We start from the raw sequence: 26,029 nt of genomic DNA on the forward strand, positions 1-26,029 counted from the left end.
CAGAGGAAGAGTCTCTGAGAAAGTCACACACACACACAGTCAGAGGAAGAGTCTCTGAGAAAGTCACACACACACACACAGTCAGAGGAAGAGTCTCTGAGAAAGTCACACACACACACAGTCAGAGGAAGAGTCTCTGAGAAAGTCACACACACACACAGTCAGAGGAAGAGTCTCTGAGAAAGTCTCACACACACACACACACACACACACTCTAAAAATTTCAACTCTGTTGTATAATTAACTTGATCTGGGACAGAGAATGAAAAATGTTGTTCTTGGGAAAACTTCATTTTCTTTAATCCCCACCCTCATTTGTGCAGTTCCTCACAAAACCTAAATCTGCAGCTGTGCTGGTTTGGACTCCTGCCAAGGTACTGACTCTATGCTCACATGAACATCCAGCATAGACTGCTTGCAAGAGAGGGGGAGGGCAGGGAGGGAATACTTTTGTTCTCATACTCATTATTTTGGAATAAATGCCTAACTTTACCTTTATTATCTGCCATATAAATCAACAACTCTTCTTTAAAAGCAGTTAAAATAAATATGAACCAAAACCAAATATAACAACTTAGCATTTGTCCACCCCAAAACAGATGGTATTCCAAGTATCAAGCCTCATGTTCTAACTTTACTATACATTTTCAAAAGAAAACTTCAATTCAACGAGAAAAGGGAGCAACTTAATAAACTTCATAAAATCACATTTATTAAATCCTCAATGAATAGTCCTACCAGAAAAATGCTACACATTTCTTACCAAGATTTCTCTGCCAGTTTATGAAAAATGTAAAGTGTGACTTGCTTTCCTTTGTAGAACTGAGTAACTTGTTAGTGGCTACCCTAGTTACTGCAGCTCCACCAACAGAAACCATATGCTTTTTATATGAGGGATGACCTCAGTTAAGTGTTTTGTAGCATAGCAGGCAATATGGATAAGATGATAATTTATTGTAATCAAAAGAGCATAAAGAGATTTGTACTTTCATTTATAAAGGTAGCAGCAAATTCAAGTTAGTAAATTGGAAAACAATGAACTCTCATCTTTTAGCTAACCTTTGAATCACCTGTGTTCTTTTATAGTCTAGACTCTACTCTTTTGGCTCTCCACCTGAAGATAATTATATCATTACCTGACTCCACAAGGTTCCTAAGAAATCAATAAAAACGGTACAATGTGTGATAATTTCTGAGAATGTGAAATACAGAGATTTTGTCAAAGGGGATAATTCTCAAACACAACCAGCATAAAACACTTGGAAGTATTATTTTACTTGAATAACAACTTCAGCAATTTTGAAGCAGAAAAGCAGCTAACGTAGATAAATCATTACTACTATCAATAGTCAATACATAGGAAACAAGTGTTCATGGGCAGATGAGTTACTAAAATATGGTACACAATATAATATTGTTCATTGTTAGAAGGGAATTCTGACACCTGCTACAGTATGGATCAACCTTGAAGGTAATATGTTAAGATAAGCCATTCACAGAAATATAAATATTATGTGTCTTCCACTATATGAGGTACTTTCAGTAGCAGAAATTATAGAGTGAGTAAGGAAAGTAGTTGCTGGGCCCTGGAGATGGGAGCACTGAAGCAGCTACTGGTCAGTAGTTCTTCATTTCAGTTTTATGGATGAATAGTGGTTGCCGGCTGTACAGTACTGTGTATATATACTAGACTTAAATGCTTAAGATGATACAATGTATGCATGTGCATGTGGAGTCATGTGAATGCACGAGTGCACATTCACGTGGTAGCTGATGCCAGAGCTAGGAATCATCTTTTTTCACTTAGTCTTCCACAGTATTTATTGAAGCAGGGTCTCGGATTTAAGCCTAGAGCTTACCAACATGGCTAGTTTTGACAATCTCACCTCTCAGGGCTGGAATTATGAGTAGACTGCCATATCTATCCAGTGTGTATGTTGGGTTTCTAGGATCTGAACTCCAGTCTTCACACTTGCTTGGTAAGTGCTTAAATCAGTGAGCTATTTCCTTAGCTCCAAATGTTAGTAATTTTAAGAACAATTATTGTTAGGAAATGATATGGGTGAACTCATATGCCAACCCTAACTCCAATAAAACACATGTGTCTCTCCTTCCAACTCTACATTTCTTTCCTCCTATCCAACCCCCCCCACCCTTCTTACTCCAATCTCTACATACCACTATGTAGCATGCCTATGTAGTATCCTTTAATTTCTTTGGCTCTCTGGTATGATTTAAATGAAGATATTTGTTGTGGTTTGGACCTTAAATGCCATGCAATAGCCTAATGTGTCTGAATCTTGTTTGGGGAGTTCATGAAGCTTTTGAGGCATCAAGCCTTGATGGCTAGACTTATGGGCTTTTTGAGATGTACAGTTTTGCCCTGTTTATGGTCCAGCTCTCTGCTCTCCAATCTGCCTAGTTTTAAAGAAGTCAGCCAGACCCTATGGCCCTGTTACCAATGGAGCAGGCCCTCCAGCTAGCTATCAGGCCTTCCCTGCCATGCTAGAACTATACCCTGTGTAAAACCAAGAAGAAAACCAAAAAGTAAAATCTTTCTACAGATTCTTTCTATTATGTATTTAATCACAACAAGGAGAAAAGTAACTAATATAGTATTTCTTTCAAAATTCATGTTGATTGTTAATCCTCAATGCAACTGTATTAAGAGATGTGGCCTTGCTCCTGTAGCCATGCAGGAGCCCTAGTGGAGGAACCAATGCACCCACAAAACTTTTGACCCAAAATTTATCCCATCTACAAGAAATGCAGGGATGGGGGATGGAACAGAGACTGAGGGAACAGCCAACCAATAACCTGTCCAATTTGAGACCCATCCCATGGTCAATCACCAATCCCTAACACTATTAATGATATTCCATTATGCTTGTAGACAGGAGCCTAGTTTGGCTGTCCTGAGAGGCTCCCCCCAGCAGCTGACTCAGATGGATGCAGATCCCCACAGCTGAACAGTGGATGGGAGAACAGGAGGAAGGACTGCAGTCTCTGAAGGGGATAGGAACTCCACAGAAGACCAACAGAGTGAACTAACCTGGACCCTTGGGGCTCTCAGAGACTGAACCACCAACCAAAAGAGCATATATGGGCTGGACTTATCCTCCCCCCACCACACACACACATATGTAGTAGATGTGCAACTTTTTGTGGGTTCCAAACAACTGGAGCAGGGAGCTATCCCAAAAGTTGTTTCCTATAGGTGGGATATATTCTTATACCTATAGTCCTATAGCTGGGCTGCCTTGTCTTGCCTCAGTGAGAGAGGATGCGCCTAGCCTTCCTTGATGTTCTAGGGTTGGGAGATACCCTGGGATGCTGGGTGGGGGGCTCACCCTCTCAGAGGAGAAGAGGAGGGGAGAGGGGAAGAGGATTGTGGCAGGGAGTGACCAGGAGGAAGGGCAGTGAGTGGGATGTAAAGTGAATAATATTAATAATAATAATAATAATAATGAGATGCAGCCTTTGGGAGGGAGCAGAATCAGTACTCATACAAAAGACAGAAACTAAGAAGGAACTTCTTGCTCATTTATCCCATTGCACACTTAGATGATGCTATCTCTAAGGAAAAGACCTTCAGCAGATATTTAACTTGCTAAAAGTTTAAAAGTAGCCCTTGGAGTTTTCACAACTATAAGACATAGGGCTGTAGGCAAACCTTTTCTTAATTACTAATTGATGGGGAAGGGTCCAACTCATTGTAGGTTGTGCCATTCCTGGGCTGGTGGTCCTGAGTCCGTAAGCAAGCAGGCTGAGCGAGTCAGCAAGCAGCACCCCGCGACCTCGTGCTTCTTTTTCTACACCACAAGAATGCTGTAAAATGACAAGCAAAACTGCCCAGTGAGATAGAATTGAGAGGTAAATATCATTTCTACAGTCAATGAAAAAAAAAAAAAAGTTCCAATGTGTTTCCTCACATTGAACAAGAATGTGGTGGCATTATTTTTGAGGCCCTAAGGCAAGAAAATATCCACCATTAAACATTTATTTTTTACAATAAACCTCCAAGAAAGTAGTCTATCACTAACTAAATGTAACATGAAACTGAGTTCTTGAGGTAAAGTAACATTCAATATCACACAACTAGGGACACTGAGGCACCACCTGATCAATTATTACCCAACAGAGCATCACTGCCCATTTACCTACAGTCAGCAATGCCCTACTTGTAAATAAACTTTGTTCAAGTAAACAGATGAGCAATTTACAGGAAAAATGCTCGCAAGCATTCTTATTAATAAATGAGAATGAAGATTGCTCAGTCACTGCCAGCAAGAATATATATAATATATTCTCTTTCTCTCTCTCTCTCTCTCTCTCTCTCTCTCTCTCTCTCTCTCTCTCTCTCTCTCTCTCTCTCTTCAGCCCATGCTGTAGTGTTTGGAGTCTACAGTTATCACAAACTTAACAACATCAATGCCTTTCTTGGTGCTTAAATATATATATACATATATATTTTTCAAGTAATTAAATTTGATACAGTGACTGGACACTCTTACCTCCAAAATTCCTTTCTTCCCTTGGTTTCTGGGGTACCACACAATTTGATCCCTTCCAGTTTACTGGTAGTGTTTAAATTTTAAGAATCCTTAAATCTTCTCCTCAGAATTTGTGTCATATATCCCATTACCTACTTGATATGTTTACTTAGATGTTCAAAAAGAGATTACTAGCTTTTACAGAAACTCTTGATTCTGTAAAGCCAGACATGGACAACTTTCACCATCACCATCAGTGTACTTCAAGTACAGTTGTTTATATCACTCCAATTAATTCTTAGCTCATTTTATTTCCATACTTGCACCCCTTTCACTGCTACATATAAAACAATCCTTTCAAAGTCTTCAATAAATTCCCACGGCACTTAAATAACATCAACCAATAAAAGCTCCATCCCATTTTAATTCCTCCTCCTCTTCCCTTCTCTCACTCATCTCCAGTCACAGTGGCCTCATTGTTCTCAAATTCACTTATCCCATTCCTTGCAGAACCACACTACATATGAGAATATTCTCTACTCAGATACCTACATGTGTTTCCCCCCACTTAAACTGGAATGTTAAATATCTGGGGTGGGGTGGTGAGCACTGTTTCTGAAGACTGATTTCTCAAACACTCAGAAATAACAGCATTCAAGATACAGTGAGTGTGCAGTGAGCCTTTCTTTCCTGTCAAAGATGGAAGGAGGGTTAAGATTATTATTTGAAATTGTTTGAATTGAGATACAGAATATATAATAATGGTGCTTCACTGCATTAGCAAAAGTGGTCATTCAGTATTTGCAAAACAGTGGTAGGAAGGAATTTACACACCATTTAAAAACATTGAACCACTTGAACCATTTGTATGTACTCACAGATTGAAAATCAAAAGGGAAAGTCTACCACCCCTCACTCTCTAATTTGATTAATTTTATTCACTTTCTTTTGCCTTCTCTTCTGTCAACTGGCCTTAGGATTTATCAATGCTATTTGTAAAAATTCTGCCCACTTTTCGTGTTTAATTCTGCAGCTATGGTCTAAACACAGTTGTAGTGAAACCACTGTCCTCATTTAAGCCTATGCTGTAGTGTTTGGAGTCTACAGTGGTCACAAACTTAACAGCAATGCCTTTCTTGGTGCTGATAAATTCTGCTTCACAGCACCTTTCTTTACTCAACTTTATTATCATATAGTGATATCACTCATATCTTCAAAACTCCTAGTCTCATTCGATTCCTTTGTTAATCAAGGAAAAGAGAAAGTAACCAAACTACAAGTGATTTTCATTACCTTTGTGTCACTTCTCCACCCCCAGCATATTTTATGTGGCACTGATTCTATTTATAAATCTGGATGGTTTTATCCTTGGCTATGACAAGTACTCGGACAGGATGAGACATTAGAGATGTTTATTGAATTTATAAATGTTCAAAAGCCAGGAAGGGAAGCTAATCCCTTACATGAGAAGACAGAATCATCATTCAAGAAAACGTCAACAAATTTGTACTATAGCCACATTAAAACAGATAAAACTGAGTAGTCGGTAAGGGTAAATCATTGCTTCAGAAATATCACCCATGTTATAAATGAAGTATGAGACTAGTAAATATACATAAAGATATTTATATAGACTGCATCAGTAATTTTCAGACAAAAACATTTTAGAAAACAAAATGAGAACCAACATAAGGGTGCTGTTTCTAATGGTTAAAACCAACAAAACCTACAACTAGTATCAAAGAAAACTTACGACTTATTAAGAATATCAGTTCATAAGAAAGAGTACTTTAATATTAGGAAAGCAGTACAGAATTGCACCCTATATTACAAGAATGTAACTTTCAAGAACCATGATTCCTCTCCCCTGGATGTCTCAGAACAGAAAAACATTACTGTTGCTAAGGACATGACACAACGTCAGACTGCAAACAAACAAAAAAAAGGACAGGGCTTTAAATAAGCAATAGGTATACAGCCAGACCGTAACTGCAGCATTAAATATAGAAGTTATACTGGAAAAAAAACCACATTGACTTAATTGTCTCAAATCAGAGACAAGAAAGGTAAAGGAAACTACATAAATATGAAGTTGCAAGTGGTAATTTTGAAAAACTTTGTTGAGAATCTTACTGTATTGTTCTTAAGAGAGAACTACAGCTCACCGGAAGAATTCAGATAGTAAAATCAGCACTAGATTGCATGCTTTTTTTTAAAGTCCTTAGTGATGGCTGACTATCACCTCCTTTCTGCTTCTCTCCCCCACTCTAATCTCCATCTCCAGTATTCTCCTTCCCAACTCATATGTGTTCTTATCTTTCCTGTCCCTTAAAGAATTATGTTACCCTCTTATGGGCTCCTTTCTAGTATCCTAGGGTCTGTATACATGGTGTGTGTGTGTGTGTGTGTTTGAAAGAGGAGATGAGCAGACACAAAGAGATGTTCAAAATATATTATAATCTTGTATGAAAATGTCATAGCAAAAGCCATTATAATTAATAAGTGCTACTACAGAAAAGTTAAGCATTGTAACAGGGCTCCCCAGGAGAAAAGACAGTTTCTGTCCCAACTGATCTAAATTTGTTTCTCCAGCCTATTCTTAAGAGCCCTTTTTCCACACTCTATCTTGAATTGTAGGAACACCCTATTCAATGCAAGCCCGTTGTTTTACACTTTCTGGAAGGATCCTAGGCTGCTCTCCTAAGTGTGAGCCAATTATCTCCCTTCAAGCAACAATGACTTCTTGGTGCTAGCAGGACCTAGGAAAAGCAGGTAATCAATCATCTATTGGATCACAGTTTGGCTGTTTATATTTGATTATAAATGCCTCTGGTTCCCTACTTTTTTCCTTCTCTTATAGAATCCCAAAGCTACCGTCTTTATCCAAGTGTGGCCACACGGAATAAAGGCCTTCTCTGCATCTCACTCCTCTCTACTCCTCATGCAGCAGATGGCTCAGTCTCATTAGCTAGGACCTCCTTTTGCCTAGGACTCCGGTAAAAACCTTTCATTACACTTTCTGAAGGTTAAATGGACTTCCTTTCAAGTCCATAGAAGAGTTCAAGGTAAAGTTGAATCTCAAGAATTTTAGCAACATGTGGCACATTGTACAAAAGACTTGTAAAATGAATCCAATTCCAGCATTTTATTAATGACAATAAGGGAACAGGTATTATCACTTAACTTACTAAAAAAAGATAAGTCAAAAGATTTTTGATTTTGGTCAAAACACAAAGGTTCAGTTACAGACTTAACAATTCTGTGATATGTGCCATAGAAAGAGTTATTAACTTTGTGCTTCAAGTTTTTTTTTTAAGAGCTTATTAAAACTTTATGTGTTTTGCTTGCATGTACAATATTCACCTTGTGTGTCTCTGTTTTCTGGAGGGCAAAAGACAGTGAGTGTCTCTAGCTCCTTGCAACTGGAATTACAGGAGGGTGGGAACTACCTCTTGGTTGTTGGAAACTAAACTTAGGTCCTCTGGAAGAGCAACTAGTGATCTTAACTGCTGAGCCATCTCTCCAATCCCAAGGTTTTAAACTTTAAATGTGTAAGATAATACTGTGATAACGAAGGGTGTTTTGAAAGAAAAAAACCCTGCCATTAGTAAGAGCTCTATGCAGTGCATGTATCATTCACCTTTTCAATAATACCATGCCCCCAAAGAGAAATATTCTCCATAGCACTCAAAAATGATTAGTGTACTAAAATGGTTGCTTATTCTCTGCTAAGTTTCACTTGGTTTCAGTTCTCTACAATGCTTGAATTCTTCCCCCTTGTATTGTTAGTAGTGTATGGAAATAATTTATAAGGCATTAGCTGTCCTCCTGTGAGTTTCTTCTATGCTTTTGTTTGACATGAAGATAGATTTCATATTTGCTATGTTACTTTGCCTAAAAAAAAATACATATCCTGTTGCACAATAATTTCAACTAAACTGGACATTAAAACCAGTTTAATCAACTACAGATGTTTTCTTATTCTTTTATGCCACAAAAAAAGTGAACTCACTTCTGAGCACATCCCTCATAAAACATTAGAGCAAGTAAATCAAAGCTCACTTTGCCAAGGGTAGTTACTCAAAATTTTCATAGTTAAGGAAAATTAAAGGAGAAAAGATGAGGCTTTTATGACAGTAAACAGGACCCTATTACCTGGGTAAAAGAGGTCTATGCTTAATGCTTTAATCATCATCAATCCATCAAACATTGGTGTATTAGTTAATCTAGGAAAACTTGCAACTATACAGGTATTTCACAGCTTAGTGTCACCTATCATATTCTTATTAGAATAGTACACCACTTAACAGTCTGATGTTTAAGACAGAAGAAAAACCATTACATATTAAATAGTGAAAAATATTTATCAGGAACAGAATTTTGTTAAGTGAATAAGCCATACAGGGTCTGTTAAAGGACTTATTGAGTAAGCAAGACGAGCAGACAGTTCAGATAGGCAGAACCCATGTAAATGCTGGGCAGGTTTGGTGACCTCTGTGAGGATGTACAGTTAGGCTCAGAAAGTAAAGATAGGAGCTCTCTGGAACAAGCTAGCTAGTGAGATGAGCTTTATTCATAAGCTACAGGTTCAACAAAGCCTCAAAATGAACAATGTAGAAAAGCAATCAAGGAAGATTTCAGTCTCAGGCCTCCATGTGTGCAGGCATACATACATTCCCCAACACATGCAAATACACCACATGCACAAGGAAAAAGGAGAAAGCAAACCCATACAGATGCAAAGTTCAAATAGTAAGCTTTTACCACCACAGGTGCAATATCTGATCACTACCAGATGCAATAATAAAGTTGAGTTTTGACCCCTCCCCTCAGTAAAGAAAAAGTAATAAGAAAGTGAAACAACTTACTAATTATGAAATAAATTTATTGGTAAGATATACTTAAAATTTTACTAAATAAAATTCACACATGGAATTTGATTATGAATTTTTAAAAAATTTGGTTGAAATCAAAGCCAAGTCAAGCACACCATTAATTCCAGCACTAGGAAAGCAGAGGCAAGCAAATCTCTCTGAGTTCAAGGCCAGCCTGTCTACAGACCAAGTTCCAGGACTGCCAGAGCTACACAGAGAAACTATGTTAAAAAAAAGAAAAGAAAAAACCCAAAACAACAACAAAAACCCAGATAAACAAAAAATTGGCTGTAACCTGATATAAAATAACATTAAGATAAGAGTAGAATTAAACAAAAAAATATAAAAAATTCCACTCTAGCAAAAGAAGCCCCCAAATTGTTATCAAAAGGTGAGTTCTAGAATAAGTTGAGAAGAATATAATTCATTAAAGAAAAACCAGCATCATTAAGTTCTTGTGTGTATATTTTATTTTTAAACACAGGTTATAGAGTTATCATGCTATAAAATATTAGGAAACATATATTACATTTTGGTTATTAATAAGCAGGGAAGCCATTTTTTAACAAAAGGCACATTTTCTGTTAGTCTATAAAACTCAAGGTCCACTTCAGTATAATTAATAATATATGTCACAAGGCTTAAGTTAATACAACTGTGAGAATAGAGTTAACTGAAGCAGACCACTCGAGGAGCATGTAGAATATGTTCTATGTGTGTGTGCAGGACAAGGGGACTAGGGTACACACATAGGAGAGCACACTGAAATGCAGATCTTGGTTTTGTTTGGCTCTGCCTTCCATTGCCTCAGAGTTGGCAGACAAGTCAGCTAACTTTGCCTACCTTAGGATCTTCTTGGTTTCTGTTAAGCCCACTTAAGACTCCTGCTTTAGGACACCAACGTTTTATAGTACTTACAGAAGGAAAAACTAAAAGCTGTGCGGGTTTTATTTTTTAAAACAATGGCAAAAATACAGATTGCTTGGTTTGTAACTTGCTATTTCCCAGGGCTGACTTTCTCAGTCCCTGCAGCCTAAATACATCGGGCTTTATCAGTAAAGATTTAGGTTCTGTATTTATAATGTAACTCTCACACTATTCTTCCACTTGCTCCGCCTCATCCTGCTTCATCCTATCGTCTGCTTGTTTTAAGCAAAAAGGTTGGCAAAGCACTGCAAATACCATAAACTTAAGATTTCAAACGATTTTAAAGGCTGCATTTTCAAGTAAATGTATTGTCTGCTTCAACAAATTCCTTCCTCTCCAGTGGCTGAATTCTCATTAACAGAATAAAAACCAATCAATTTCATGAACTAAAACATAGGTGGCCTATATTTGTTGTTGTTTGCTTTAAGCGGATCCTAATGTATTCCCTTAGGAACATGAACGCATTACCCACCCAGTGGAAAAAATAATTCTGGTTCATTTCCCTGCTAAACAACAGCTTCGCTGTCAGGCCCTACCTAAGCCCAGCCCTCATTGTCACCTAGTAATTTTAAATTGATCAGCTTGGCAGACTTGGGACTCTAGCCTGTATAGCTTGTCTTTATACTCTTTGGGGATCGGGGGTCAGGAAGACAGTTTATACTCAAAATCAGAAAACAGAGATCATATGACTTAGGACACAATTCCTTGTCTTCCCGTGCGTGTCACGCAGCTGCTCTCTCTCTCTCCCTTGAATAAAAATGGAAGTGAACTAGACCCAAACCCTACAACTGAATCTTGGGACAATGAGCCCACAGGAAGCCACTCGCTCCTCCCGTGGGTTTACTACCGAGCTAGAGGCTACGTGGTGTTCTGTCGCCCGGCAGGCTGCGTGACAGCACGTCTTCCACGCCCTCCCAACGCCATCTGAAGGCTCGTCGTCCGTCACCCCCTCCCCACCGCCGCCACCCTCCTCACACCCCGAAACCAACCCTACAAAAGGGATGGGCGCCCTGGAAAACTCCCTTGCCCAGCGGCCGCGCAGCCATTCCTTAGACGCTCCGCCCGCAGCGTTCTCAGGCAGCTCAGGCGGCGGCTGCACAAAGCGGGAGTGAACAGAAGAGGACCGGGCGCACCGAAGGGAAGCCGGCCCCGTGCAGCCGGCCGCAGCCCATGGGGGAGGGGAGGGGAGGGCGGCGGCCGCGCGGGGCGTCCCGGTGGCGCCCCTCGCCCTCCAGGCCCGCACTCCATCCCGCCGCGGGCCGCGCCCAGGCCTCGGCCCCGGCCGCCGGAGCTGTGGATGTGCAGAATCCCGGGCCGTGCCCACCCCGAGCGCATCACTTACCCCTCACCGCAGAGAGGGACCGGACCGGGAGGCGGGGCGCGGTGCGTCCCGTCAGTCTCTGCCACGCTGTCCTCCCCCCACCCCCTCGCCGTTGTCGTCGTCGTCGTCGCCGCCGCCGTGGAGCTGGGGGCCACTCGGTTCCGCTGGGCAATAACGTTATTCCACACACGCCCCACACATAGCGGGAACGGCAGCGAGCGGCAGCTCACTGCGCAGGCGCCTCGCAAAGGGCAGCGAGCCAGGTCCTCTCCCTCCTCCAGCCAGGGCCCAGCGATGCCTCACTGCGCAGGCGCCAGACACAGACAATGAAAGGGGGCTTTGCAGAGGGTCTCACCCACACGCTCTCGCAGCTGCCCACTGCGCAGGCGTGCCCTCAAGACCGGCTTGAACAATAAAGAGCCGCTTGGCTGGAGTGGGACCGCAACCAACCAGGACTACGATTCCCAGCGGGCAGCGCGCCAACTCCACGCGGAGGGCGGGGCTCTGAGCAAGCTAGGGGTTGCAGTGTCCGTCGCTTTCACAGTTTGGCTGTTTGGAAGATTTACACTTCATTTTCTAGAGAAAAACAATTTTGACAGAACTCCTAACTAAAACCGAGTTTACAGTGAATCCTTGCGAGGGCTCAGGGATCAACTCCACACCGGCCCATTTTGAAGAGTCTTAAGTCCTTCACCCGGCCCGTTCTGTCAGCGAGTCAATCCAGCTGGCTGAGGATGGCAGGGCAGCGGGACTAATCCAAACGATGCAAAAGGAAAGGGCGCGGCCTGCCAACCCGTCTCTTGGCAACGGCCTCCGGCCGCTAAACTGCCGGAGTGGCGCTCCGAGCGCATAGCCCTCTGGGAAGCATAGTATAGCAGGAAGGCTCATAGGACTCTCGAAGCTGCAGGCTTTAAGCCTAAGAACTACAATTCCCGACGTTCACCATGAGGGCCAGGGGGTAGGAAGAGCCCCTAGGAGCTCGGTCCGGGGTTCCTGGTTCCCTAGTGACAGCAGCGACAGGAAGCAGGCAGGCATCCCCTAACCCCCAGCGCTAGGCCTGTCCTCGGAGGGGTGCACTGGATACTTTCCCGCATAACTCCCATCTCTGACCCCATGGCGAAGTCCCCAGGGAACTCTACCCTGGAGGACAGTCTGGGGCAATACCAACGGAGTCTCCGGGGTGAGTTGCTCCGAATCTCAGTGCCTAGTAGCTCCTAGGTACCATGGGCAATAGTGGGTTTTTTTTTTTTTTTTCCAGACACTTTCCTTGAGCACTAGCCAGGCTGTGGAGGAAGACGGCGGATGTTGCTCTGATCTTATGGATGAAATCTTTTAGTTTTGTTTTTAGGATTAAGCAGCATTGTTACATCTTATCCTTGTGGTTGATTACCTGATCCAACAAGGAACCTACATCTTGATTTAAGTGTCTTATCAACCAGTGCCAGCACAAACTCATGGGCAGCTCCATGCCACTTTTACCCTCTTGCCATACTGTTGCTGTTTAATTCAACAAATTCCTTATTTATATTTCTTACACATGCAAATTCTGGTGTAGTATAGCAAATCTGATGTATAAGTCCAAAAAGAAAACACTAATAGTTATTTTAAATAATACAATATCTACTGATCTACATTACTTTTATATAGCAAAGCATTTAAAACTTTATCTTACTAATGACTCCATTTTACTGGTCGGGAAACCAAAGCCAAAACACACAGACGGTTGGTAGCGGCAAAGGCATGTATTGAATTCAGGCCTATCCACCTTCAAAGCCTATGCCTTTCTTATTAATCAAGCAGTAATTACTATAATCGAAGCCTAGTTTAGTTAATTCAAGTTTTCTGAGCAAAGAACCAGAAGAATAATTATCTGGCAAAGTGCTCTCCCTACTCATAGCTAGCTAGCTCTGTTCTTTTGACCACATGCGAAATCTCTGGAAACTTGAGACTTTGTTATAGTGAATTCGTGGTGTCAACTACAACATGATTATTATGGAGAACAAGTTAACCAAAGGAATAATGAACGTAAGACTGATTTATTTTCAGAACTTAAGAAATATGTAGCAAGAAATGTGTGCTAGGGGCTGGGAGTGTGGCTTAGTATTAGAATGCTTGTCTGGTGTGTAGAAAGGAAGGAAGGAGAGATGGGCAAGTTAGAGTGGGACTTAGAAAGTAAAGATTTCACTAAAGACTTTATTCCACAGGTTATGATGTACTTTTTCCTATTCTGCATTTTCATAACCCCATATGCTATGACCAATAGATAAAATATTTGAATCATTTATAACCAGAATTATTCAGCAAATAATAACTCAATGCCTGATTTGGGTTAGCCATACCAGGTGATGAATCAGCCACAAGTATCTATGGTGTGGAGTCTTTGGATTAATGAGGGAGACAATAAGCAAAGCAATTGCAGATTGCTATGGTTCAAAATAAGGGTGTAACCAATGTTTGGCACACAAATGCTTATTGAACGTTAGCTGCTAGCATTTGCTTCCTGTAAAATTTAAATCTTTTTCTGAGAATACTGGAAAGTTTATCTCCGTAGGACTTTGTAGGCTATTGTTTGTCATCTGTATCCATTGGTGGTGGTACAGATTGTTAGCATCCTCAGTGTTAAAACTCTAGGACGGTGTAATTAAATGCATTCTTCCTCCTACTGATATTTTAAGAGTTGGTGGATGCTAAAGTAACTGCTCCTAACTTTTATGTTGGAATCAAGAAAAACTCTGTGCTCAATGATATACATGGTTATAATTTTTTTAGATTGGTTAAGTTTTTCTGTTTGTTGTTGTGGAGATGGTTGGTTGATTAGTTGGTTTTTTTCATCTAGTTCTTCTGTGACATAATTTTGGACCTTTATTTAACCACTGGGAGTGGCTGTTTAATATTAATCATTTTGATGTAGTCACATGATTGATCTGACTAGGCCAATGGAATGAAGAAATGGCAGACAAATAACATCAAGTTGGGGTGCAGTGGGCCACGATCTCAGATGGAGACACAGCAGCAGAAGTCTGCAAACTCAGCCTCAGTAGGGAGTTTCTGCAGGGGAATAGTCTGATGCTGCAGTCAACTGGGATGAGGAAGCTGTGACCCATAGTTTCTGCATTTACTGGTTCCAGCTAAATGTCAAGTGCATCCATGCTTTTACGAGGGCAAGCCTTACTGCTCTCCAGAGCCTGACCTGGGGAAGGTCTTGCTGCTCTGATGGCTCTGAGGCACTGGGTCCCTGACATGACTGTGCTTATGTCAACGACACACACTTACTCAAGACTTCATTTCCTCCCACACATTGGGGGATTGTTTAATATTAAGTGTTTAATATAGTTATAGGTCTAATTTCAAACTAATTTTATAGAAGTGGGTATAGCTTGACGGAGTAGCACTTGCGTAGGCCTGAACAAGGTCCTGAGTTCAATCCCCAGCACCATAAAAGACAAATATTTTATTGATATGTGTAGCTGTACTTCTATGGCTTCCAGTAATAATAACATGAAGTTCTAATTAAGATAATTTTAAAATTTATAGTTGGGGAGATAACCATTTAAGGTCAAAACATTTGACCAATGGCAAATAAGAGGTATAGAAAAAGAGATGAACTAAGGCATCATTCCTCCTGGCTTTCAGGATGTATCATTTCTTGATTTAGAGACTTACTTTCTTGTGTTTCTTAGCATATGCAGCCATATCTAGGAGGAGGCCACAAAATGGGGTCAGTTCTGACCTTGAGCATAGTCAAATATCTATTACCACTTTTAGAGAGAATAATTCCTTTAAGCTAAATTTTTGTTTCCAAGAGGTCAAATTATGGTGAATATAACACCATTTGTTATTTCAAGAGTGCCCAGTATTTAAGAATTATGTTATAAATTGTCCTCCTTAGTTTATGCATACTAGAAGAATAATAAAGTATTGGTATTTCTTCCTATTACTTCCTGAGATTTTAAAACAAGTGTATGCTCACTAATTGCTAGTATTCTTCCTTTTTATGAAATAACCATAGGTGCGTTCAAGCTTCCAGCATAGTCAAAGCGAGCATATCGCCGGTGTCCTGGGAGCCACCACTCAATCTGGGACTAGAAGGGATTGGGAAGGCCTCTTGGCAGGTGGCCACGTGTTTATTTACTAGATGTTTTAAGTGTTAACACATTTGAGCATGCACTTTTAGTATTAAAAAGGACAGATCTCACAAGGTAATGGATTGTCTGTCCCTACTACCAGAGCCATGTGCCGTCCTGGGGTGCATCCTGGAGTGTGGATGCAGTTTATCAGCAGCACGGGTATCACCTGACCAAAAGATTCCTCCCCACCTTTGGCTGAGTGGGTATACCACTCAAACAAGCCTGTGCTTTGACAGGAACACACTCTGTCTCTTTTACGTGCAGTCTGTGTGCACCTTCCCTCTTTGCTTTCACCACATTGGTTTCTCAGCCTGTGGATGAAATCTGTGGAGAACATGACCGAGTCAGGAGAGAATGTGTGACTAGGCAGCAGATCACGGAACTTCCTGTCGATTTGCTGATTAGTATCTGTGTGACCTTGGACCAGTTAATAAGTTGGATTTGGATTTATGTTTCTTTATCTGCACAATTAAAAGCTTGAACCAGATGTGAGAATTATTGCCTGTGGGAGCTGTCCTAGTTAGGGTTTTACTGCTGTGAACAGACACCATGACCAAGGCAAGTCTTATAAAAACAACATTTAATTGGGGCTGGCTTACAGGTTCAGAGGTTCAGTCCATTATCATCAAGGCATCAAGGTGGGAGCATGGCAGTATCCAGGCAGGCATGGCACAGGAGGAGCTGAGAGTTCTGTCTTCATCCAAAGGCTACNAGTGGAAGACTGACTTCCAGACAACTAGGGTGAGGATCATATACCCACACCCACAGTGACACACCCATTCCAACCAGGTCACACCTATTCCAACAAGGCCACACCTTCAGATGGTGCCACTCCCTGATCCAAGGATATACAAACCATCACAGGAGCCAAGATGGAAAAGTGTGTATGGAACTTGGTAAAAGACACTCAGAAAAGAACCGGAGTGTGGGTGTGCTGTACTTTGTGCTTTTCACTTTCTCCTGGCTTCCTTCTTCCCTGCTTTCCCTATTTTTCTGCTCTTTAGCTAAGAAGAAAGCCAAGCACTAGCCTACCTAAGAGCCGAGATCCCCCTCTGTCTCCTCGAGTGCCAGTGCCCTTTTCCTGCTCCGAGTCAGACTAAAAGAAGAGTAGGGATTGTGCTCATGCCTTGTGAAACAGAAGAGAAGTTGACCTGGTGCCTGGGAAGGGAGCAGGGCCGTGGCAAGAACACCTTGAGGACTGTGCTTCCTTCTGTGCCTGATGCAGCTAGGAACAGCTGGAGATAGTGTTGATGGTGGATGACTTACTGGGTGTGAATGGCACAGCTCTCTAGATCCTGCTATCTCCCGAAGGGTTGTGTAATAGCACTACTAATGGAGAGTTTTGCATGTGTGCCAGCTAGCAGTGATGTCATCTGGACCTTTGGCCTACTTAAGCACACATGTTTAATTTCAGGGAAAGTTATTCTTTTTCTCAGATTTACTTACAAAACTTGCATTTCTTCTTTTCTATTTCCATCAACATTTGCTTGGTTTCTCTTTTTGTTATTTGCCATGTGTTATTTGTATTTATATTCTGTAGGTACACACACAACACACACACAGGCACACACATTCATATGTAAGCACTTTAGGAGGGTGTAAAAATTATGAGCATTTTTGTTTATACATTCATGTTGGTTTTAACACTTTTAGCTTTTTATGGGTTTTTTGTTTGTTTGTTTGTTTTTTAACTAGAACAAACCCAAAAAGCAAGGCATGATGAAATAGGCCATTCCAGAGCTGAGGAGGCCGAGGCAGGATTTCTAGTTCAAGGCTACTTAGGGTAGTTGAAAACAAAAGTTAAAAACAAAATCCCAACTTCCTTTTTCCTCCACTACTGAGGCAAAATAGGTAAAAGACGAGATTTAACAACAACAAAAAAGGGTGTTCACAGTAGTCACCCTACAACAGACAGAAAGGGTGTTCACAGTAGTCACTCTACAACAGACAGAAAGGGTGTTCACAGAATTCACCCTACAACAGACAGAAAGGGTGTTCACAGTAGTCACCCTACAACAGACAGAAAGGGTGTTCACAGTAGTCACCCTACAACAGACAAAGGATGTTCACAATAGTCAGCCTACAACAGACAGAAAGGGTGTTCATAGAGGCAGCCCAGAAACCATAACTGTTTCCAATATGTTATAAAATTATAAGGGTACTTTACTGTGTTTCTAGAAAGAAGATGACAAGCTATTGGGAAAACGAGAAAAATTTTATTCTATCTTGGTGTCTTTGAGGATTTGAACTTCAGTGACATTAACTGCTCATGACAAAGTTTTCACATGAGTCCAAAGGTAAAGAAAGTATCCTGATGTCCTTTAGCACACATCCCAGAAACCTGGATCATTAAGTCCACTGAAAGGTTTGAAGGAGTAGACCTAGAGCTGATACTGGATCAGGCTTTGATTATATTCTGCCCTACCAGCACTAGTAACATCAGCGTGTTATTATTAATGCTGCCCACCTCATTGAAGGGCTGCTACTGTTGCAGTAGTAGTGTGGTATGCATGGTGGGTTTAACACTTACAGTGGGACTAGCTCTTCAAGGCTCAGCAGGAGCTGCATTGAGCTCAACCAGGGATTCTCAACTAGGGATAATTTGTCTGGCAAGCAAACATTTAGTAATGTCTACAGGCATAGTTGATCATCACAATTGGGGGTAGAAAGGAGTGATACTGACAGCTCATGAGTAGAAGCCAGGGACAGTGGCAAAGATGCATAGCCCAGTTCCTAAGACAGAGTTATCAGGCGTAAAACAGTAATGGCACTGTGTTCAGACACAATGATGATGTAACCATTGCAAGGCTTTGCAAAAGACTCAAGAAAGAGTAATTATGAATATAGAGGGTATTGTCTGGTGCCTCTACCCCACATCTCTGCCTGGCCAGCTGGAATTTATCCCCTATTGGTAAAAGGTGCATTACTGGTCCCAGTGAGGTGTCAGGTGCATGTCACAGGATGGACATAAACAGTCTCAGACTTTCCACATCACACCTCTCCTTGATAATCTTCCAGGCCCTGCTTTCTTACATCAATCACTGTCACTGAGGTTGTCTTTCCACTGGGGCCATCCACTTCAGCACGTTTTCAGCCATTAGAGTTAGGATCACAGTTTTGTTGAGACATTTTTATTTCTGTATAGTTCTATTAGCTACTTTGACTATTGTGCTGTCTGCTTACAGACTTGGCTCTGTCCATCTTTGGAGGAGACTGTTCTTCTCATGATTTTGCTACCTGCTAGTTCCCTAGTAAACCATGATAGTCGTCTTCTAAACTGGGCTGTAGTCCTGTCAGGTATAAACAGACACGTTTTTCTTGTCTTCCTGTGGTCTCTTTCTCTTTCTTTTCTTTTCTTTTCTTTTCTTTTCTTTTCTTTCTCTCTTTCTCTTTCTCTTTTTTTCTTTTCTTTTCTTTTCTTTTCTTTTCTTTTCTTTTCTTTTCTTTTCTTTTCTTTTCTTTTCTTTTCTTTTCCTTTCCTTTCCTTTCCTTTGTCTTTTCTTTTCTTTTCTTTTCTTTTCTTTTCTTTTCTTTTCTTTTCTTTTCTTTTCTTTCTTTTTCCTGCTTGTCTGCCTAGTCTAAGCTTGTGTCAGGAACTGCAGTTCCGCTCACATCTCAGGCTAGGAAATGGTTCATTGTATGTTTTCTCAGAGACAGCTGGGCACTTTGCAGGATGGATCCCCTCCCCTGACACTAGGACATTTCTCTTTCATATCTCCTAAGCAGATGGAAAATATAGAAATTAATAATTGATTAGATGAATGTAGTCTTTGGTCTTAACACTGAGGGACACTTGTGTTTTTCTCAAAAGACATGTTTCTTCTACCCCTAGCCGAGGAGCTATTGACAAATGCTGTGGCTGGCTTGGTGGTGGGGTGGGGTAGAGGTCCTTCTTCTTCAGTGGTGTAGCTACTGGTGAGTTAAATGTTCCTAAATAGCTCCACACCCATACTCATGCAGGCAGTCCTAGTGAAATTCCTGGTGGGTTTATAAAGCAGCAACAACTAAAGAAACCACTTTTCAGTAGGAGAAGATGTTTGGGGAAGCAGGAAGGGGTCTAGAGCGAGTGGGAGTTGGTAAGGGAGAGTGGTCGATGTTGAATATGATCAAAACCATAATTGCACATAATTGTCAAAGCTTAAAGCTATCTTTTAAAAAGTTAACATTTATGAAGAGAGGCTCACTGGTGTGCCAGGGGTTAAAATAAGATAGATTGGACTGAGAAATGAGTAAGACACACTTTGACTTAAGTCTTCAGCTTAAAAACCTTTTAGGAGCTCATTGTACTGACTGATGTTTAGATAATGGACTACAGAAATAATGTTCACTTGCATTTATATTCCTGTGACTTGCCAGATGCAGCAGTTTTGTTTGCATTTATATTCATAGTTAAATTTATATACAGCCCGCAGTTGGTGCTGGAGAGAAGAAATCAGGATGTATTCTGAAATAGACAAGTGGCCTCAGAGAACAGAGGAAATGGATATTCTTTCTGGCTCATGGTTAGATAAAGTTGTCGCCATGAGCAGCAGGGTAAGAAATGATAAAGGGCCCTCCTGTCTAATCTGTTTCCTCACTTGTGGGCCCCAGTGAGCTGCAGCTGGTGAGTGGTGGATGACATGACAGGCAGTTCTGTGGCAGTGGCTCCAGCTGAAGAGTCATGGCATTTCATTTGTCTTAAATAGTCTTAATTTACCCCTCAGGATTAAGTCAGTTTGTCATGCTGCTGTCAAGAATTGAAACCACTTAGAGTGCTTTGAAATGTTATGCTAAAATGATTTAAAAATGTCATTTAACTTGATCTTAGTTTTAGGATTTAGTTCTTGCAAAGATCTCTTCTCTGACCCTTATAACTACTGATTGAGTACTTGAAAAAAACAAAACAGATAAACCAAAATACTCTTTTAGAGGGAGGTTAATTGTTGAGCTCAGTGCCTAGTAATTTCATGTATTATCTTTGATGCGATTTAGCATGCAATGCTGGTGTGGCTCTGAAAGACTGAATAGAATAGTGTTAGAAACAGGACTGAAAGTGTTGCTGCAAGTTAGCCCACAGGTTAGGGATGTGGCTTAGTGGTAGAGCCTTTGCCCAGCATCCCATAGGCCCAGAGTTCAACGCCAGCCCTACAAAATAAATATATAAGCCTGCCATTATCATAATCTCGTGAAAGAACTGTATTCACAGGGACTTACTGTTGTGCATTTTTTCATGTAAATTTTTCCTAATATAACTTTTTAGCTTTTAATCAGAGTGGGTATAAATAAATAATTATTCTTTGTCTTAGAAATGAAGTAATTTGATAGCTCAGTGGAGAATACTTTCAATGTTACTCAAACCCTCTGTTTCCTTTCTAATGGATGCTACAAAGCCAAGTGCTTTATAGATTTAAGGGCATAAATCTAAATGTCCGAAATGCAGTACACGTCAGAACACTTTGGTTTTCCTTTTCCATTGACAAGTCTGTTTAGAAAATATTGAGTTTTAGAAAACCACTGCTGCTCCTTGTAATGCTAAAACAGGCCTGCATCTAATCCAGACTTTCTTTAACCCAGAATGAGTAAGAAGGGACCAGACCTAGATGTCACTCAGCACCAGGTTTGTGCTTAGAAGAAGGTCTGTGTGGAAATCAGATCAGAACGGAGAAAGAGTGGTACTAAGCTCACCATGAAGACAATAGGATTTCATCTTCCATTTCAGACCAGGAAGGCTGGTTCTTTTTAGTGTTATTCATGTAGAGGATGAGTTTCTGTAAGTAAAGTAACCATATTGCATATTTTGTAACATGGAATATTAAGTAATAAAACTTAAAAGTTAATAACATTGGAGAAAATGAAGAACATAGTTCATAAAATGTGTTTTCATAGATAACTGATGATAATAATTATCAGTCTGATTGTGTGTGTGTTCATGTTCTTGTGATTGTGTGTGTGCATAAGGAGAAAAAGGATAGCTTCAGTGTCTTTCCTTGATTGCTCTCTTCTTTTCTCTTTTGAGATGTAAACTGAAATTGATAGATCCATTTAGACTGGCTGACCAATGAGCCTCAGCAATCTATCTGTTCTTGCCCTCACCAGCAATGGGATTACGTGTTTGCTCTGCCACATGCAGAGTTTTACAAAGGGTTTGGGGATCTGAATCTAGACCCTCATGTTTGCAGAGCAAGCACTTTACTAACTAAATTCTCTGCCCAGCTTCATTTTCATGCCATTACAGTGAAATGATCTCTGGCATCTTTTGGAGGCTACACTGAGCAGTTAGGTGGAAGACAGGTAGAGTAAAGGAGCCCCTAGCAGTCACAGAGCCTGTCCCCTTCCCCTGTCTCCCCAACAGGGTGGCCAGCGCTTAAATAATCATTCAAGACAGAGAAAGTAAGACCTGCTGACCCTTGTGAAGATGAGCTATAACTGTCAGTGCAGCCTGCTAGTGCAAATTTAGGCGTGTGAGGAAGTGCAGTATGACCCTGAGGCTATTTTTAGACACAAGCTATTATAACAGTATACCTTAAAGTATTCAATCATAGATAGCTTATGTCACTGTGTTCTGGTCAGTTTCAGTTTCTGCTCAGGGGCGGTCATTTCTGCTAACCAAGTATCTGTGTGTGAGATGGAGTCAGCCAGGACTGCACAGTCGGGGTTGCCACTGTGCTTGCTAACCCTGCTGGCCAACTCTCGATCATAGGGCAGTCGGCTTGAATCCTTTTGGTGGGGCAGGAATATGGACATGGAGATATGTGGAGAAAGTGAGGCTTCCCTAGGCCAGAGCTTGGAGTGACTGAGTCTCCTGAATGGTTCTGTCTGCTCACCTCATGTCTCTAGGTGGAACAGGTGAGTCTCAAGCACCAAGGAAAAGGAAGGAACCTCCCCAAGGCAGTGATTATCAGGGAGCTCTGCTATTCAGTCCTCCTTGCTGCTTGTATCATACGCACTGAATGTTCATGATGGCCGGAACAGAGACTGTAGAGATCCCCAAGTCTAAATTCTACCTGGATTTCATCTTCTCTTTCGTCCTCTATTTCTTAGCTAGCTGAAGCTAGAGTTCTGCTCTGTACCACAAGGTTCCCCTAAAACAGATCCATCTTTTGACGATGCTTGTTGGTCAAGGATTTGGGTGATTGACACCACTTTATTGGCCCTGACTCTCATCAGGTTTTTGTTGCAGAACGTGCCAATAGAAGCATTCACCAGTTGAAATGTGCCCTGAGAGAAGTGGATGTCACTGTAGAAGAAGATGCACTGGATCCTTCCACCAGCATCAACGTAGAAAATGAGGACACAGGGGTGGCCTGGCATGAGCTGCAGCACAGCCATGCTGGTGAGTGTGACTGTCAGCTGGAGCCTGGCACATAGTGGGCTCTCCCAACTCCATAGGCTTCCCTCTGCCCAGTTGGCCACTCTACTGCTACGTTTCTATTGCTGTGTAACAAAAGAGCAATAAAATTCCTTTACTTGGCTTTCTTCTTTTAACATTCAAAATCCTATAGACTGAAGTCCAAAATCCTTAGGATAGATTAACAATATTTTCCTAACATAACAGTATTTCCTAGTCCTATTTTTTCCTTGCTATCTTCTTAGCCATCCTTTCACAAGCCTCATCTGAGCCATCTGTCTTCGAAAGCAGCCATCTCTTAGCAACCCCTGACCAGGCATGTATACCTTTACACCTTCAGTGCCTTGTGACTGAAACCAACCCCTGACATCTTTCCACTCTTTTAAGCATGCTGAACTCCTGTTCACTGCTGCTGTTAGCACCTATGTGAAAGCAAGCATGAATTGTATTCCCTGCCCTTGAAGCCTTATATGCAGCTCTCAATTTACATTAAAAGCTTATATCTACTGCTGTAACTGTTTGATTTATTAAATTCTTACTCAAGAGGTAGAGTTTTGATTTTTTTTCTTTGTGTCCCAGCTAATAGCAAAGTTCTTGTTGTCTAATAGAAGTTTAAGTAGTATTTGTTGGATTGATGTTTAGTAGTAAAATGTTAGTCTACTTTCTATCACTATAGCAACATCTGAGATAAACAAACCTATAGAGAATATATATATATTGAGATGGGTCTCAATATGAATCCCAGGATAGCCAGGAACCCTCTTTGTAGGCAAAGTGAGCTGGGACTTGTGGTCTTGCCCCTGCCTGTGTCTCCCAAGTGATGATATTACTGGGGTCTGCCGGCATACCTTACAGGTTTGTTTTGGTTCTAGTTTTGCACGATTCAGCCCATTATTGATTGGCCTTGCTTCTGGGCATGTGTCAGGGCAGCCCATCAGGGAGGTGCATGCAGATGGGTAAGGCTACTTACCTCACGCCAGGAAGGGAAAAAGAGGAAGAAGAGGCGGGATCCCACTGTCCACAGAGACTTGAAGACTTCCTCCACTTAATAGCTTGATAATCAAATTTAATTTAATAACTTGTTTTAATAATCAAATCCCAGCTCTTCACTAGGTCCTACCTCTCCTAATTTCTTTTACCTCCCATTAATGTTAAATGAGGGCATATTCTTTGCTGTGTGGTCTTTGAGGGACATTTACAGCCTGAGCTGTGCGTAACCTGTGAATCTCAAGCAAGGCCGATAAATCCATTGCTTTCGCCCTGCAGTCAATCAACTGAAAGCTTTGTTGCGTCAACAAACAAATAAGGAAAATGAGACATCTCTACCACGAAGACGAAAGTTGTCCCCTTCGGTGAGTGTCACCCTTTGAAGCCTGACAAAAGCCCTGGCCTCCCAGCTTAGCTTCAATTTCCTGTGTCACTTCGTGTGTGTTGCACAAGGTCCAGATTACAGCCAGAGTAGTTCTAGAGAAGCATTCTTCCACTTGAGCTGAAGGAATTTTGATATTTTCAATTTATTTTTTTCCTTCAAAAATGTGGTCCAGAGAACAGTTTGATAAATGTATTTTGCAACAGTTAGTGAGTTTGTAAAAGCGACAGTCAATACAAAGGCCTAACTTTTCGTTATATTTTTTACAAGTTCATGTCTATATTTGATCATTTGTCGAAGTTACTAATTGTAATGTTAGGCCCTCTCCCTTGTAATGCTATTTTATTTAGTGTTATAAATAGTGAGAAATTATGAATCGTTTTTTGGAAATTATATATACTTTGAAGAGTTTGTTAAAGCTTAGATATCTATGTATTCAAATTTTTAAAAAAAAACCTAGATTTACTGTCCATCTCAATGGTGCCTGGTTTTACTCTTATAAAACCCATGTGCTTCTAACATGCTGTATTATGTTATGAGAGTGTATTTAATGGTAGATTCTGACATGGTAGTGACTTCTAATTAGCACAGCTCATAGTTAGTATATATAAATACATAGTGGAGGTTCTCACACTAGTATATGTACTCTTGTAAGTAGACCTGTACATTTGTACAGCAGCCACTCTGTGTGTGGTAGAGAACCTTCCTACCTACCTGACCCAGTAGGCTCCACATCCCAGGATTCAGCTCTGTCTTCTAAGCTGATAAGCACATCTGAGTATGCAGCAGCTCTAGCAACTTCCTCTAATTGACTTGAAAGCACTCCATTCACCTTTTGCTCTTCAGAGCATTCTAGAAACCAAAAGCCAGCAGTAGTAAATGCACTGAGTGATAAAATGTGTTGTTATAAAATTATAATCAATAGCTATAAATATTGAATATACGAGTGAATTGAATTTCTGTAAAGTAAGAATTAAGCATAAAAGTATGTGCTTGGAAGGATGCAGACCCCCTGTGAGGGTGCCATTATGACACTGTGTGAGTCGAGGGACGCCACTCGTTTCTGGAGTGCAGCATGCAGGCTTTATGCTCAGTTGTTCTGGATCAGAGACCAGGAAATGGGGGAAAGAGTTGGAGCACATGAAGATTCCTAGGATTCAGACTCTGGAGAGCAGCATCAGGGTGCAGATCTAACTTTATTGTTTAGTACATAAGCTTACATACAGCTTTTAGGGTATGGTTATGTATTCAAGAACAAACTGGGGCACAGCATGTGTTGTTTAGCTGGATCTGACTCATCTGTCCTTGAGCCTCAGTGAGGACAGGGAAAGCAGCCACCGCCCTGGCCTTGCCTGGAGCCACCTCAGATCATCTGTAGCTCGATCACAACACTTGAGAAGTTGCAGAAGCCTATAGCATTTCTCTCCGCCCCACTTGTTTCCCCACCAGGTTTATTTCCATATCTTCTGCAAGTTGTCACACATACTGGAATCATGAGGTGGCCACTGCTACTATGATGTGTTAATATTTATGTCATACTTTATGGGTTTCTAAAGAATTCTAACTATATCATTTCTTTTATGATTGCAGA

General features: G+C 41.0%; 2 protein-coding genes across 14 annotated transcripts in view; one reads left to right on the top strand and one right to left on the bottom strand.

Moving 5' to 3' along the window:
• The window catches only part of Cep170 (centrosomal protein 170), an 84,586-nt gene extending 72,381 nt beyond the window's left edge, over positions 1–12,205 (bottom strand). For 6 of the 11 annotated variants that reach the window (XM_021160699.2, XM_021160681.2, XM_029481034.1 and 3 more), the window contains exon 1: positions 11,637–12,202. The gene's annotated coding sequence lies outside the window, so the exon portion shown is untranslated. Of the gene's footprint in view, positions 1–11,636 lie in introns of all 11 variants that reach the window. The other 5 variants (XM_029481036.1, XM_021160708.2, XM_029481037.1 and 2 more) reach the window with 3 other exon arrangements.
• A 197-nt stretch (positions 12,206–12,402) lies between these two features.
• The window catches only part of Sdccag8 (serologically defined colon cancer antigen 8), a 193,913-nt gene continuing 180,286 nt past the window's right edge, over positions 12,403–26,029 (top strand). For 2 of the 3 annotated variants that reach the window (XM_029481038.1, XM_021162638.2), the window contains exons 1-3: positions 12,403–12,795; positions 22,902–23,054; positions 24,336–24,421. In XM_029481038.1, the coding sequence (XP_029336898.1) occupies positions 12,729–12,795; positions 22,902–23,054; positions 24,336–24,421 (306 nt within the window). In that variant the 5' untranslated portion in view covers positions 12,403–12,728. The remainder of the gene's footprint in view (positions 12,796–22,901; positions 23,055–24,335; positions 24,422–26,029) is intronic. The other variant, XM_021162554.2, reaches the window with a different exon arrangement.

Source organism: Mus caroli, chromosome 1, assembly GCF_900094665.2.
Source record: "Mus caroli chromosome 1, CAROLI_EIJ_v1.1, whole genome shotgun sequence".
NCBI classification, from domain to species: Eukaryota; Metazoa; Chordata; class Mammalia; order Rodentia; family Muridae; genus Mus; species Mus caroli.